Source organism: Pygocentrus nattereri, chromosome 18 (genome assembly GCF_015220715.1).
Source record: "Pygocentrus nattereri isolate fPygNat1 chromosome 18, fPygNat1.pri, whole genome shotgun sequence".
In the NCBI taxonomy this organism is placed as follows: domain Eukaryota; kingdom Metazoa; phylum Chordata; class Actinopteri; order Characiformes; family Serrasalmidae; genus Pygocentrus; species Pygocentrus nattereri.
The window spans coordinates 24,142,243-24,159,058 of NC_051228.1; the positions used below are offsets into that span (position 1 = coordinate 24,142,243).

The following is a 16,816-nucleotide window of genomic DNA, read 5'->3' on the forward strand; positions in this document are numbered from 1 at the left end:
CGCTATGGTTTTTGTGACATCACATCTAAATGGGCTGTTTTTGCAGCTTAGTTTTCTTATTTGGATAGTATGGGCCGGGACATTTTAACAATGTGTTCATGCTACATTAAGTAGCATTAAATATTAAATATGCCATTTTTTTCTGAAAATTTGAATGGACAGTTTAAATGTATAAGCATAAATATGGCCCAGGTTGTATTTAATGTTTTTTCCCCAAGTATGTTAAATTCAGCAAATAAACAATTATTATACATATGCAAATATGCAAACCTATTTTTCACTTCCAGACAAGGAGACTCACTGTAGATTTTCTTAGCTTACCTGTTCTAACACACCTGAGTCTAACCGTCAGGTAAACACATACGAGGATTTCTGAACATTTGAGGCACATTTAAGTGGCTGGTTTCCCACCCTATCAATACTTATTTTGATCATGAAAAAAAGCTAATAAATAAGCATGTACAGGAAATGTATGTATGAATAAAGCACATGAACAATACAGAAAGCAAAATAAATAATAAAATTAGTATGCTGCAAAAGTCCGAGACCACCTTTCATTAATTAATTTTCAGTTAAAACGGCCATTAAGTATAAGTACATTTGTCAGCTTAATGAAAAAAAAACAGAAAAATTTGGCTTCATCAACTAAATACAAAATAATATATATGGATACATATTTTTTGGCTATTGTCAATCCCGAGTCCGATACCATTGTGTGTAATCTACTTACAAGTAAGTTGTTGGTGGTGTAAATAAAGTGCATCAACTAGCCATCCTATATTATTTAATGCTACCTTGGATTTAGTGGCACTGCAGTGAAAAACAGTGGGCTTTGTTTCACATCAGAAAGGCGCTTCTGTACAGCTGTAGTTTTGCTCCTCGCCCGTGTCCTTCAACAACTGTGGGTGCAGGAAACATCTGAGGAGCTCACTTGTGGAGCTTATTTCTTCTCTGAGTCTTTTTCTGTATCTGAATGTCCTTTAAAACAGACACACATTGTGTGATTTTAGAAATCGTGTTCTTTGGTGATTTCGTACATGTAAACAGCCCATCATGTATAGACAAAGCCAACAATTTCAGTGCAGAAATGCTCCATTCCTGCTATGTTGCATGCAGCCTCTACAGTCAGCTCTGTCCATGAACAATTCCTAATAAAGCTGTTTCATTCAAAATGATATGCTGAGATCCAAGTACTGAGCAAACACACTGAGTAACTCAGCAGCTCTGCTAACACTGCACTGAAGCTAAAACCAGGCAGTGATGTACAACCCCAATTCCAATGAAGTTGGGACATTGTGTAAAACATAAATAAAAACAGAATACGAAGATTTGCAAATCCTTTTCAACCAATATTCAATTGAATACACTACAAAGACAAGATATTTAATGTTCAAATGGATAAACTTTATTGTTTTTTGCAAATATTCACTCACCTTGTCTTTGTAGTGTATTCAATTGAATATAGGTTGAAAGGGATTTGCAAATCATCATATTCTGTTTTTATTTATGTTTTACACAACGTCCCAACTTCATTGGAATTTGGGTTGTACATGATAGGACAATACATTCTCCCTACAGCCTATTTACAAAAAATCTATTCAGTCAAACAGTCAAACAGTAAAGTCAGACTTTGGTAGCAGATGTTCGGTCTCTGTTTCACTTGCATACATGTCTCAGCTCGTATTGGAGACGTGGCTGTGATAGTTGCTTAAAATGTTTAAAAATGGCTAAAATCACATAATGCAGATCTGGTGGGAATCTGCCAAGACAGAATGTTTATAATGACTGATGACTTTGTGTCATGGAATCAGTAACTCTCTACAGTGTTTGTTCATTAGTGTGGCAGCTAAACTTGACTTATCACGGTATCAGTGGGTATTGGTGTGTTGGTGTCTGTGAATTTTTATGAGTACAGGTAAATGATCACGGTATCTGCCCAATACCAGTGTCAGTATCAATGCCTTCTTAATTTAGTGTGTTCACTTTTTTCCTTTATTACAGCTTCCATTCTTTTCAGGAGACTCAATTTCAGTTTTTTTTAATAAATCTGCAGGGATATTTTTCCACACCTCCAAAGTTCAGTCTTAGAACTGAAGGTTAGGTTGCATTTTCTTTTGCATTTTCATCAAATTTGGACTTGTCAGTTCATGAAACCTCACTCCACATCTCAGATGTCCAGTTTTGGTGTTCTAGTGTAAATTTTCTTTTTCTTTTTTTCTTTATCATTTTTCTTTTCTCAGTAAGAGCTTCTTGACATCTATCCTATCAGACTCATAGTGCTGAGTTGTCTTCTCACAGTGGAAAGATGGACAAAAACACCTGTGATTTTTTTCAGATCAGAAGCAGCTTGATTTTCTCCTCTCTCTCAAAGATGAAAGCTTTAAGCGCTGTTCGTCTGATGGGGTTAGTGTTGGTGGTCTACAAGGTCATGGCCAGTTCTTAGTAGTTTTTCCTTCATATCTTTACATTTTTAACCTGCAGCTTTAGAAACTTTGTGCAATTGAATAATTTTATATCTCCTCAATATCTCCTGAAAAAATCTAACTTGTATTTAATGGCTTTTTTTAACTGCACATGAAATAAATGAAGAGTTGTCTGTGATTTTTGCACATAACTGCAAATGTAAAGCCCCCTGGGGATTTGGAGTCCCTAAGCAACTGCTTATACAAGGAACAGCTCAGCATACTAATCCCCTATTTTCTTATGAAAAGGCCAACTTGTGGTCAGCTAATATAGCTGCAACAGCTGCAACTCTTTAACATGACCACAAGATAGCAGTGTCTAATCTTCTGAGAAAATCTATGGCCCTCACTGTGGACATGATGGATATGTTAGTGCATTCCTGTATTACCTTTTCATTCACTATTGTTTTGTCTCACAGTCTTTGCCACACTATTAAACATGATTGTTTGATAGGCTGTTATTATGATTGTCTAATACTATGTAGGCCTGCTGTAGTTAGAAACCTCTTGAACAAACTATTCACTTCAAAAGTTGTGTTAATTAACTAGATACACTAAATTAATCCTCAAAGTCCTGAAGTAGAGCAATGTGGTGTGAGGGTGTGAGGCACACTGAGTCTACTTTCCAGATATTTTTGAAACTGTATACTCAAAACATTATTGGGGACGTGCTGTCTCTTTCCTTCACAGAATGTACTGTGCTGTTACAGGTAGAAACAAAGAGGATTCAACCACACTGTGATGTGTTAGTTATAGCTTTTTTTTTTTTCCAAATGTTCATTTTCCAAAGACCTCAGCTTACAGATGCTAATTGAGAGAGACAGTTACCTGTAAGGCCCAATCAGTATCACACCACCGTAGGTCCTACATGACACTCCTTCCGAAGTTGGTCCTCATTCATACCTCTTACTAATAAAGCTTTATCTGTCAGTTGTACAGCCCAAGCTGTCCTTGACATTTACTTGTGTCACATGTTTAAGGCTTGGTAGATTTGTTGTATGTAGGCCAAGGTGTGGACATGGAGCTCAATACGCAGAAATGGAAGAATGACTCTATAAGAGTTTCTCAGAAAAATTATTTTTTTCACAAAATGTACTGTACTGTTGTAGATAGAAACAAACAGGTTTCAGTCACACTGTAATGTACTAATATGAAGCTCAACTTGCTGAGTAAAAAGATTTGCATAAGATGAATACAACACGCAGCACAAATGGAAAGCCGAACTCTACTCCACAATTCCGTCTTTACAGTGCAATCTGACCTGTTCAACCTGTACCTGTACCTGTACTCCCATCTGATCAGGTCTCCTGACTCTGAGTTTGGGTGTATTAAGCAAGATTGAACTTGCTCAGAGAGCTTCATACAGCTTTCATCATTTAGCAGCTCTTTTAAAATTTATTTATTTTTATCTATTGTATTTTACTATATGTTGTTTATTTATTTTCTTTTAGTCCTTTTTTATGTTTCTCCTCTTGTGGTTTTCATTTCAATGTTAGTAGTATTAACAATAGTAATAAGAAGAGCAAGAACAACAACCATGGTCAACGACTCATCAAGTGAACCACACAGTAACAGCCACACCTATATCGGTCCTGATGTCACTGTTTAGAAACCCACATGATCTGGTGAAGGGTGACACAAGAAGAGAGGGAAAGAACATTTTATTCAGTAATTAGTAACAATGTTTTTATAATGTCACAAAGTTCACTTTTAGCAAAAAATATTTCTATATAGTACCATACACCTTGCTAGTAAAAAGTTGGACCCCCTTTTGCTTTCAGAACTGCCTTAATTCTTCGTGGCACACTTTCAACAAGGTGTTGGAAACATTCCTCAGAGATTCTTGTTGGTTATTTGAGTTACTGTTGTATTTCTATCATCTCCTACCAGTCTGCCCATTCTCCTCTGACCTCTCACATCAACAAGGCATTTTCGTCCACACAACTGCCGCTCACTGGATATTTTGTATTTTTTGGACCGTTCTCTGTAAACCCTAGAGATGGATGTGCGTGAAAATCCCAGTAGATCAGCAGTTTCTGAAATACTCAGACCAGCCCGTCTGGCACCAACAACCATGGGACGTTCAAAGTCACTTAGATCACCTTTCTTCCCCGTTCTGATGCTCGGTCTGCACTTCAGCAAGTTGTCTCGACCACCTCTACATGCCTAAATGCATTGTGTAGTGGCCATGTGATTGGCTGATTAGCTATTTGTGTTAACAAGCAACTGAACTGTACCTAATAAAGTGGCTGGTGAGTGTATAGAAACATTCTTTGGACATGATATAAAGATATATAATGAAATAAAGATCATAATAGTGAGAAAATATATATATTCATGTATAATTCATGGTGGGTAGCGCTGTCACCTCACAGCAAGGAGGGCCTGGGTTCGATTCCCCGGCCGGGTGACCGGGGTCCTCTCTGTGTGGAGTTTGCATGTTCTCCCCGTGTCTGCGTGGGTTTCCTCCGGGTTCTCCGGTTTCCTCCCTCAGGCCAATTGGGTGTGCTAAATTGCCCCTGGGTGTGAGTGTGTGAGTGACTGTCTGTGTCTGTGTGTCTGCCCTGCGATGGACTGGCGACCTGTCCAGGGTGTATCCTGCCTTCCGCCCGAAGACTGCTGGGATAGGCTCCAGCTCCCCCCCGCGACCCTGACGGAGAAGCGGCTTAGAAAATGGATGGATGGATGGAGATTACATGTACATATATACACAAAAATTGAACTCTTTTTTGGTGTTATATAGAAAAATGTTTGGGCATAATAATAATAAATAATATTAAATAAATAGTTTCGCTCTATTTTGAAAAATGTAAACACACTCTTTAATGGCCAAAAAGTACACTCTGAGCAAAAAGGGTTCTATACGGTACCATAAAATGGTTCCTTCACTTGTAACAATAGCAGGGCTCTTTATGCTGCTATATAAAACCATTATTAAAAAGCTTCCTTAAAAAACATTTACGACTGTTTATCCATCATAGATCAGAACCATTTGACTAGGCAAATAACTGTTCACGAACCAGTGTTCACGGTTCTATATAGATCCACTGGCTTTGCTAAAGAACCCTTCAAGAACCATGTTTTTAGTGTGTAGTAGTATTGCTTCAGGGCAGTGTACTTACCCTCTCTTCCTGTGTCACCCTTCACCAGGGCATGCTGGTTTCCAAACAGTGATGTCAGCAGTGATGTCATAGCCTTATGACTGATAGAGGAACAGCCATGACTGTATTGTTTTCCCTTAGTTCATGTGTCATGGAACACAATCAAGCACTATCATCAAGAAAAGGCCTCGGTCCAGAAGATATCATATGACATAATGAGATGTGTTGTGCAAACATGATTCTAATGGAGCCAGAGGTCATATTCACAGAAATTCCACTGTGAATAAAATAAACAGGCCAAAGGTGTTTGGCCAAAAGAGGCACAATTTTCCAGCTGCTCTAATGGGTATACACAATACACTTTGAGCAGCTGGCATTCAAAATCCTAAAGGCATATATCTGGATCAGTGTCGGTAGCTGTTACTGAATGAGCTTCCTCTGTTATTTAAACCTGAGCAGGTTTGAGCCTCCATTTGTTTACCAAGACATAGTCATATATCCTCATCACACACAGTATTTCTGAGGAGCAATCATCTCTTCTTAGTGCTCACGTTTCTTCCGCTTTAAAATTTCTAAACTTTCAAAGCTAATGCACATAGAGTTTCTGCTGCTCGTAAAATAGAAAGTCGATCTCAGCTTACAGTTGCTAATTAAAAGAGACAATTAGCTGTAAGGCCCAATCAGTATCACACCGCCATATGTTCAGCATGGCACTCCCTCCAAAGTTGGTCCTCATCCTTTTCTCTCTCAGTCGTACAGGTCAAATGATATATTTAGAAATGTACTGTGGAATGTAAACCATTTTATCATATAATCACAATCAGGTTTTATGTTTCTCATCCTTGACGTGTACCTGTGCCACATGTTTAAGGCTTGACAGATTTGTTCTTTGTAGTTCATTGTGTGTATGTGGAGATCAGTAAGCAGATGTGGAAGAATTATATAAGGGTTTTTCAGTAAACTGATTTTAAAATATGTTTTCTAATACTGTTTTTTGTAGTCTATATTCCCAAGTTTTGTTCTGAACTGAGATCAGCTTACACAACCGGAAAGCAAACCAGCTATTTGGAGACTGCAAATTGCAACACTGATTCTAGATCTGAAACTTTGGGAGGGTGCGACGAGAAAGACAAATAATAAGCAGCATAAGCAGAATGGTGAGGACTCTGGATGTGAAAAGCTGAACCTGTAAATAAGTTGAATAATTTAATTTAATAAGTATTAATAAAGCAACATTCTAAAATTTGAAAAAAAAAAACATCTGCCACTGACCACCCCAAACCCATCCCAAATCCACACCAACACCAAATCTAAAACCCATCCCAAGTCTTCCCATCCTACCCCACCTCAATCCCATCACAAATCCAAACCCAGCTAAAACCCTGTCCAAACCCACCCCAAACTCACTCCAAACCCACCCCAACACAAGCCCATCACTAACCCGCCCCAGCACAAAACCATCACTAACTCGACCCTACACAAGCCCACCACTTACTCACCCCTACACAAGCCCATCACTTACCCGCCCCTACACAAACCCATCTCTAACTCGACCCTATGCAAGCCCACCACTTACTCACCCCTACACAAGCCCATCACTTACCCGCCCCTACACAAACCCATCTCTAACTCGACCCTACGCAAGCCCACCACTTACTCACCCCTACACAAGCCCATCACTTACTCACCCCTACACGAGTCCACCACTTACCCACCCCTGCACAAACCCATCACTAACCCACCCCAACACAAGCCCATCACTTACCCGCCCCTACACAAACACATCACTAACCTGCTCCTACACAAGCCCACCACTTACTCACCCCTACACAAGCCCATCACTTACCCGCCCCTACACAAACCCATCACTAACCTGCTCCTACACAAGCCCACCACTTACTCACCCCTACACAAGCCCATCACTTACCCGCCCCTACACAAACCCATCACTAACCTGCTCCTACACAAGCCCACCACTTACTCACCCCTACACAAGCCCATCACTAACCCACCCCTACACAAACCCATCACTAACTCGACCCTACGCAAGCCCACCACTTACTCACCCCTACGCAAGCCCATCACTTACTCACCCCTACGCAAGCCCACCACTTACTCACCCCTACACAAGCCCATCACTTACCCGCCCCTACACAAACCCTTCACTAACCCGCTCCTACACAAACCCATCACTAACCTGCTCCTACACAAGCTCACCACTTACTCACCCCTACACAAGCCCATCACTAACCCACCCCTACACAAACCCATCACTACCTCGACCCTACGCAAGCCCACCACTTACTCACCCCTACGCAAGCCCATCACTTACTCACCCCTACGCAAGCCCACCACTTACTCACCCCTACGCAAGCCCATCACTTACCCGCCCCTACACAAACCCTTCACTAACCCGCTCCTACACAAACCCATCACTAACCCGCCCCAGCACAAACCCATCACTAACCCACCCCTACATAAGCCCACCACTTACCCACCCCTACACAAGCCCACCACTTACCGACCCCTACACAAGCCCATCACTAACTCAACCCTACACAAGCCCACCACTTACCCACCCCTACACAAGCCCACCACTTGCCCACCCCTACACAAACCCATCACTAACCCACCCCTACGCAAGCCCATCACTAACTCAACCCTACACAAGCCCACCACTTACCCACTCCTACACAAGCCCAACACTTACCCACCCCTACACAAGCCCATCACTAACCCACCCCTACACAAGCCCACCACTTACCCACCCCTACACAAGCCCACCACTTACCCACACCTACACAAGCCCAACACTTACCCAACCCTACACAAGCCCACCACTTACCCACCCCTGCACAAGCCCATCACTTACCCACCCCTACACAAGCCCATCACTAACCCACCCCAACACAAGCCCATCACTAACCCACCCCTACACAAGCCCATCACTTACCCACCCCTACACAAGCCCACCACTTACCAACCCCTACACAAGCCCAACACTTACCCACCCCTACACAAGCCCATCACTTACCCACCCCTACACAAGCCCACCACTAACTCAACCCTACACAAGCCCACCACTTACCCACCCCTACACAAGCCCATCACTTACCCACCCCTACACAAGCCCATCACTTACCCACCCCTACACAAGCCCACCACTAACTCAACCCTACACAAGCCCACCACTTACCCACCCCTACACAAGCCCATCACTTACCCACCCCTACACAAGCTCACCACTAGTCTAACGCACGCCATATCTAAGACCACCTGAAGTCCAGTTCTGGCCCAGACCCACCTTATATCTAAACCTAGTCCTGACTGCCCCCTGCCCCACCTCAGTTCCATAAACCACCCCCAACTCCGTAACTCACCTCCAATTCCATAACCCACCCGCGTCCTAAGCAGCAGGTCCCGCCTCTCACTCTCGTCTTCGCAGCGTTTCACTAATCAGGGCTAAAACAGCCGTGTCTGTCACTGCAGTGAAGGCACAGCCATGGCCCTGCTCGATGTCGCTATGCAAGCGTTCTCTATCTTCGGATTTGTCTTATTTATTGTCCTCTGGCTGATGCATTTCATGTCCATCATCTACGTGTAAGTAGCTAAAGCGTTAATGCTCGTTTTTGTGTATTACACATCGTTGACTCGTGGGACCCCGAATGAGACGAGTTAGCCGACAGATTTTCCGTTTTTGATGCCTTTGTCATTTCTGTGTCGCTGTAGAAAAGAGAGAAACACAGTGTTTGTGTATAATAACGAGTTGTCCACGACCAGGTTATGGGTTTTATTACAGGTAGTGGCTAAGCTAGCTGGGTTAGTTAAATGGCTAACAGCTAACTTACGTTAAGATTCATTCTGTGGGGATTTCGCAGGTGGTAACGCTGTGCAGTGTGTTCAGGTAATGTCTGGGTTTCTTGTGTCTCAGTCTTACAAAAAAGATGTTTTGCCTCCGGGCAGAGAGTATTCGCTGAGCTTGTAGTTAACTCGTCTTTAAATGGGTTTCGTTTGGGGAGCTGGCTAGCGTTAGCGTAGTTAAGCTAGCTGCCCGTCTCAGGGACTCAGTACAAGCCGGCTTTCTTTCAATTTCAGTTACTGGCGATACACTGAGCAGCCCCTGAAAGTCGTCCTTCATGAAAAGGTCTATTATTTCCGTCTGGCCATCATCAGCATGTCATGTTTTATGTTATATTCCTTTCAGGAAGCGAGCTAGTTTGAAGTCTACGTGTATGTGAAGGTGCGTGTTTTAGTACAAGCGCCAATGTGGTGTTTTCTGTGCTTCTGTGACTGAGAGCTGGGATCGTGTAGAGCCAGTCTGCTTCGACACCTACCAGAAAGACCGCGTTAGGTCTAACAAACACACATTAGCCTTTCTCTCTTTCTCTCTTTCTCGCTTTCTCTCTTTCTCTCTCTCTCTCTCTCTCTCTCTCGCTGCTCTTTGAACTGTCCTCAGTGAGGCTATGTGGAATCATATGACTGGATTAATGCAGCTGAACTGATCATATACACACTTAAAAAAAGATGGTTCTTCAAATGTGTTGAACCGTTCGTTATAGATCGTTATAGAACCATTTTATACTTGGCTACTCTTAAAATATTCATTAAGGGTTCTTGAGTAAACAGTAAACAGAAAATGGTCTAATAAGGAGCCATAAACACACCACAAAAATCATTTGCATCATGAAGGAGTGTTCATGGTTCTGTATAGAACCATTTTCTTTACTAAAGAACCCTTGAAGAACCATTTTAAAGAGTTTACTATGCATGGTAAAATTGTTCTTCAGATTGGTGGAGAATGTGTTGTATGTGCTTCTGTAAGGAACCTTTTTGGAAATGTTTCTTTATAGCATCAAAAAGGCCTCTGATCTTGTTAGAAATAGGCTGTATGTAGAACCATATAATACACCTTCTCCTCAAAGGTTAATTTCACAATGCGGAGAAACACACGCACACTGTCTAAGCCGTTTATCCTTCTGGGATGCTGGAGCCTATCCCAGCGATCATTGGGCGGAAGACAGGATGCAAAGAAACATTTAAGAATGGAAAGTTTCTGCAGTCTAGTTTAGATAACAAGGGCCGATTATGGCTTTTCTATCATAAGGAAAATGACACTTCACTGTTCATATAGACAGAGGTGGCTGTATATACACTGCTGTAGCTGAAACTTCCTGCTTCCCTTGGCACCTCGCTGAGATAATCATGTGATGTGGGTCTGCCCTACACTGCTTGTACATGGTACAACCGTTCATAGACTGTCCCACAGTTACCACACATTACACTCTCTTCAGTAATGTTCAGTTTGCTGTCTGTCTGCTGGAATTGCAGACTAAACGGCTTTGGCAATGCATTTTTCCTGTATTCATAGTGGTTCTACTACACAGTCTAATTGCTTAAGCTTTATGCCTTGCTGTGGGCCTCCGTCTGTTCTGGCTAATCAGAAAGTGCATATGCTGAGATGTAATAGCACAAGGTCAAAAACTCTGACTGGGTCTCAAGTCTTAAGACCATGCGCCTGCTGACCACAGTCACACTTTTATACTTAAAGACTTTGTCAGTCGCTTATAAAAAGAACTGTAATACTACAGTAACCAACTGTGAGTGCTGTATAATTTTCTATAATACTGTTTAATTCTTATAGAATAATCTATAATCTTTCCACCTCTGTATTATATTCATGTAGTACTGTACAAACACTATATTGCCAAAAGTATTCACCCGTCTGTCTTCAAACGCATAGAACTTGAGTGACATCCCATTCTTAATCCGAAGGGTTTAATATGATGTCAGCCCACCCTTTGCAGCTATAACAGCTTCAACCCTTCTGGAGGGCTTTCCACAAGGTTTAGGAGTGTGTTTATGGGAATGTTTGACCATTCTTCCAGAAGCGCATTTGTGAGGTCAGGCACTGATGTTGGACAGGAAGGTCTAGCTCACAGTCTCCACTCTAATTCTTCCCAAAGGTGTTGTATCAGGTTGAGGTCAGGATTCTTTACAAACTAGTCAAGTTCTTCCACTCCAAACTTGCTCATTCATGTCTTTATGGACCTTGCTTTGTGCACTGGTGTGCAGTCATGTTGGAACAGGGAGGGGCCATCCCCAAACTGTTCCCACAAAGTTGGAAGCATGAAATTGTCCAAAATCTCTTGGTCTGCTGAAACACCAAGAGTTCCTTTCAGTGGAGCTAAGGGGCCGAGCCTAAGTCCTGATAAACAACCCCACACCATAATCCCACGTCCACCAATCTTTACACTTGGCACAATGCAGTCAGACAAGTACCGTTCACCTGACAACCACGAAACCCACACTAGTCTGATGGATTGCCAGATGGAGAAGCGTAATTCGTTAGATAACACGTCTCCACTGCTCTAGAGTCCAGTGGTGGCACTTTACACCACTGCATTCAAAGCTTTGCATTGCGCTGGATGATGTAAGACTTGGATGCAGTTGTTCGGCCATGGAAACCCATTCCATGAAGCTCTCTACGCACCATTCTGAAGCTAATCTGAAGGCCACATGAAGTTTGGAGGTCTGTCATTTTATGTGCCATTTTACGAGTTGCTGTCATTCCAAATCACTTCCGTTTTGTTATAATACCACTGACAGTTGGGTGTGGAATATTTTGTAGTGAAGAAATTTCACGACTGGACTTGGTACCATGCCACCTGTGCAACATGTTGGAGTTCACTGAGCTCCTGGGAGCGACCCATTCTTTCACTAATGTTTGTAGAAGCAGTCTGCATGCCTGGGTGCTTGGTTTTATACACTTGTGGCCATGGAAGTGATTGGAACTTTGAATTTACTGATTTGGATGGATGAGTGAATACTTTTGGCCGTATATTGTATGTAGTACCCTGTCAAACTATAGGAAGCTATAGGAATCCTGTAATAGTAGAGTAGTAGTATGGCAGGACTGTAGCAGCCTATAATAGTCCAGCAGATCTTTTTCTTCTTTTTCTAAGGGTTCGGCCTACAAAGTATTTTTTCAGTCATACCCTACTCTATTTATGTATAGTGGTCAAATAAGCGTGCTGGATAAATAAACACCAGTTTGGCGTTTCAGACCAAGCTTGGTCAGTAATTATAATGTAGGAACAGAACAACAAAATCTTTCTGCTCACCACTTGTACATGATACTCCAGTTGAACACACATTATCTTAAAGTACGTCTTAAATTACGTCTTGCTTTCATTATTACTCAGTTTGTTTAATCAAAAGTACCCTTGTTGTGTTTCATTGAGTATTTCATTAAAAGTCTGCGAGCTTGCTTATTTTCCACTTTTTTGTTAAATATGGGAAATCAGTCCAAGTATTACAGTTGGTGCATTTTTTTTAAATGACTTGAACTGTGATTTTATTTGCTTCGTTATACAGTGCTGTTCTAATTTTCTGTGGGGAAATTTAACCTATTAAAGAGAAGGCAGTCTGGCACACTGTGTTTTGGGTTAAAGTCTGAAACCTAGAAAAGTCTTTGCTGGTGCCGGTCTTCTTGGTAAAAGTCTAAAAAGAAAAAAAAGAAAATACAGTTGTACATTTAGATTGATGTCAGTATTGGTTAGGAAAATCACATTTTCTCCAGATCTTTCAGCCCTACAGAGATGGCTACTTCTCTAACACATTTGCAGCATTTAGCCACTTAAGTGTTTCTTGAATTAAAAACCTTTTATGAGTCACTGTCAGTGGGTATTATGTTTGTAGGTCAGTGAACCTGTACAACAGGGGTCATCAATTACAGTCCTGGAGAGCTGGTGTCCAGTGCAGTTGCTCAGACACACCTGGTTCACCCCATCAGGTCATTACCTGGATAAGTTTCAGCAGGACAGTCACCCGACTGTGTTGGACACCAGCTCTCCAGGATCAGATCTGGTTACCCCCATGTAAAATTTGGCATGTCCACTAACCAGTCACTTCTGAACACCTTTAAAAGCAAAGAGCTACTCTTGGGCGTGCTCTGCCCACATTGCCCCGCGTGCTCAGTCATGCCCCCCACTGCCAGCGTACTTTCCACCTCCCGGCTTGCTCATGAGGTCATTCACATCACTCTGGTGCTAAAGGCTCTTTTATGAAGCTCTGCTTGTTGTGGGTTTGTTTAGCTAACAAGACTGTCCAGGAACTGAGCATATGTAGACAACAGGCCACTTGTTTGTCCACTGGAAGTAGTGAGCAGAGCCTCCTTATTCTTGCTGTTCTCTTGGCAGTGGTCAGCAATGACCTTAATTAATATCCCTGAACATGATACCAGAGTGGACTTCTATACAGTGAGCCCGGGAGGCTTTACAGGGTTATAATGCAGGCTCTGTGATTGAAGTCGGGAACACAATTACTTCATTGAGGCAGAAAGAGAAGTTAAATATATTTCTTCTTGGAGAAGAAAAGGAATCTCTTTGTCTCAGACTTGGTACTCTAGTACTGAAGAGATGGCCGGGCTTGTGCTAGAGTCAAGTGTGAAGTGTGTCCTACTTGACCTCAACCTACTTGGCAGCTTTAGTCACATGTATGCCTCCTAGATATCACCTTTTGTGGATGCAGTTTGCACATGTGTGAGTGTTGATCTGGCAAGCCTCTGACTTCCCCTTGGCTAGTCTGAAGCTGTGCTTTGGCTTGCCTGGATTTCACGCACCACCAAGCTTGCAAAGTTGGTGCTTCATATTAGATGTGCTGCCATTTTAATTTGTTGCTTTGGATAATCTAAAATATTAATGTAACTGATTAAATATGAAAAGATGCACTAATACTCTCAATTTTTAGTAAGTCAGCACTCAAATTTTGGATTTTCAGCATTCCAGTTTTATTCCTTCATGTTGCAGTTGTGATGCACCTCACGATACACAATCGTATGCAAAAGTTTGTCCATCAACGTTCAAATGACATGTTTTGTTGCTTTATGTAGGTGTACATACCCTCTATAGAGAACACACTTCAGCACAGTTACTGTTTGCCATGCGAAGTTGGCCATGCAAAGTTATGGCACATTTAGTAGGTTTTGTTATTTTTTTCCCAATATGTTCAGCAAATAGATATAAATTGTGCTTTCAACAGCATCTAAAACATTGCTAAACCCACTGTATGTTAAAGACTGTTAAAGACTGCCCTGGTTTAGTTTGAACAAAGCTGAACCTTCATTTGTCACAACACCAGAAATAAGAACTGAGATTGGTCAAAATACTCAATGCACACAGTAAAAAAATAAAAAGCATGATTTTCATATTGCAGCCTTTTGTGATATCACTACTGTTAAGACCAGAAAAATATACAACATGGTGTATGGATACACCAGTATGGGAGTTGTGGGCCTATGCTGATATATTTTCGATGTGCAGATATGGAGGTAAATTTAGATGTGGATTAGCATTACAGAATTATAAGATGAATTTTTTAGGTTTTCGAAATATGGCATAGCGAATAAAACACAGCCATTATAGCGTGGTAACCAAGCGTCATGTAAACATTCTGCTCTTTTAGAGTGCTATAAATACACCTCCAATTCAGCTTTAAAGACCAGCTATGTATAAACATGTCTAATGCTGATTTTCTAAAAAAATTTTTTAAAGCTGATACAATTTCCATATCACGCATTGTGCATCCCTTATATTGTGAAGCCCCACCACGCAAACATTTTGTTCTATTGCTACAGCATTTAGTCAGACTCTTCCTTTAAATCATGCAAGGGAGTAAGGAAAGGCAATGTTGCCCCTCATACTAAATAGAGCGTAAGAGCGATGCGTCCAGCAGAGCAATCCTCAGATGAACTCGAGCCCCTTTTCCCGCTCCCAAGCCCTGGTAACGAAGAATCAGTTTTGTGGCCATGATTTAAGACCAGTGTTAACCACAAATGCACATTTTGCAATTTAATTAGAATTATTTTGAATTATGTGCACTCACACTGAATTAATTTATGCTGCCATAAATGCTGTTTTACCCCTTAAGACTCATAACTGGCTCTGTAACTTGGAACATGGTAGGTTTGGATTCTTACCTTGCCGTGGCAAGTCCTATTCCCTCATCTTAGACTTTCGACATGTAGACAACACATACCACAAAGGAGAGGAGGGGGGGTGAAGGGTTTAGTGGGAAACTGGTGTGTGTGTGTGTGTGTGTGTGTGTGTGTGTGCGTGTTTGTGTGATGACTCAGTCCTAGTACTGCACTTTGTTTCTTACGTGTGAGCCCTTCTCTGTCGGTATGTGTCCCTGTATCAATGATCAGCCCCGTTGTTTGACATTTAAGAAACGAAATGTTGCCGGCAGCATCTACAGCATACTGGTACCATAGCAATCAAGATCAGCCAACAGCCAGTAAGCCTTGAAGTAATGTTGATGCTGAGTCTTTGTTTTGCTAGTGCACAATATATAGTTTCACAAGTGGGGTTGCATATAGTACATAATATACAAATAAGCCTCTAACTAGTAACGCTATTGTTTGTTGTGTGCTTTGAGAATCCTGATGAGTGTAACATTGCTATTTTGACAAAGGCGTTTACCTGATCTTTGATCAAAATTATGGAGGTTAATCTTTAACCACGTCAAGTGTTCATTTAGAGTTTTTTTATTTATTACAGTTGCAATATGTAGCAATAGAATCAAGGTATGGTTAGTGCTGTTGCTATTCATTATATCAGTAATCAAGTGATTTTTGGATGATTAATGAATAAATCAGACTTGAAACGGAAACGGTGGACTTACCTGAACCTTAACAAATCATGCATAGTATTTCTAACATTCTAAAGGAGGACTAGAAGTAGAAATTAGGATGCATTTAAAAAGTAGGAGATACCATAATCATGAAAATACTTTCCAATTGAATAAATGAGTTTAACTGATTGGCATCGCTCAGCCCAAACTCTTACATTTGGAAGAAACCACTCACAGGTAATTGACCTGTGTAGGAGTTTCACACGTCTAGATCCCAGAGCACACTGACCCAATAGACATTGTTCACACTGTTCTAGAATGACATCCCCATTCATATTGTTCTAACGTTCCAGAACGTTATGCCCATTCATTTTGTTTAAGAATGTTCTCCTCCCATTCAGTGTTTTAGAATGGTATCCCCTGTTCATGCTGTTCTAGAATGTCATCTCCAAATGTACACTGATCTAGAATGTTACCTCCATTCATACTGTTCTAGAATATCTAGAAAACTGTTCTAACACCATTTACACTGTTCTAGAATTTTACCACTTTTTACACTGAAGAATGAAGTCACCCCGCATTCACACTGTAATGGACTGTCCTCCAATTTACCCATATTGTTCA

At 41.4% G+C, this 16,816-nt stretch overlaps 2 protein-coding genes across 2 annotated transcripts in view; both read left to right on the top strand.

The window, feature by feature from the left end:
- Positions 1–5,798: 5,798 nt before the first annotated feature.
- On the top strand, positions 5,799–8,843 carry LOC119265944 (proline-rich extensin-like protein EPR1). The gene is made up of 2 exons (XM_037546993.1): positions 5,799–5,819; positions 6,993–8,843. The coding sequence occupies exons 1-2, from the start codon at positions 5,799–5,801 to the stop codon at positions 8,841–8,843; spliced, it is 1,872 nt and encodes a 623-aa protein (XP_037402890.1).
- A 101-nt stretch (positions 8,844–8,944) lies between these two features.
- ugcg (UDP-glucose ceramide glucosyltransferase) overlaps positions 8,945–16,816 on the top strand; it is a 35,279-nt gene continuing 27,407 nt past the window's right edge. Inside the window, exon 1 of the mRNA XM_017708146.2 lies at positions 8,945–9,163. Within this exon, the coding sequence (XP_017563635.1) occupies positions 9,066–9,163 (98 nt within the window). The 5' untranslated portion in view covers positions 8,945–9,065. The remainder of the gene's footprint in view (positions 9,164–16,816) is intronic.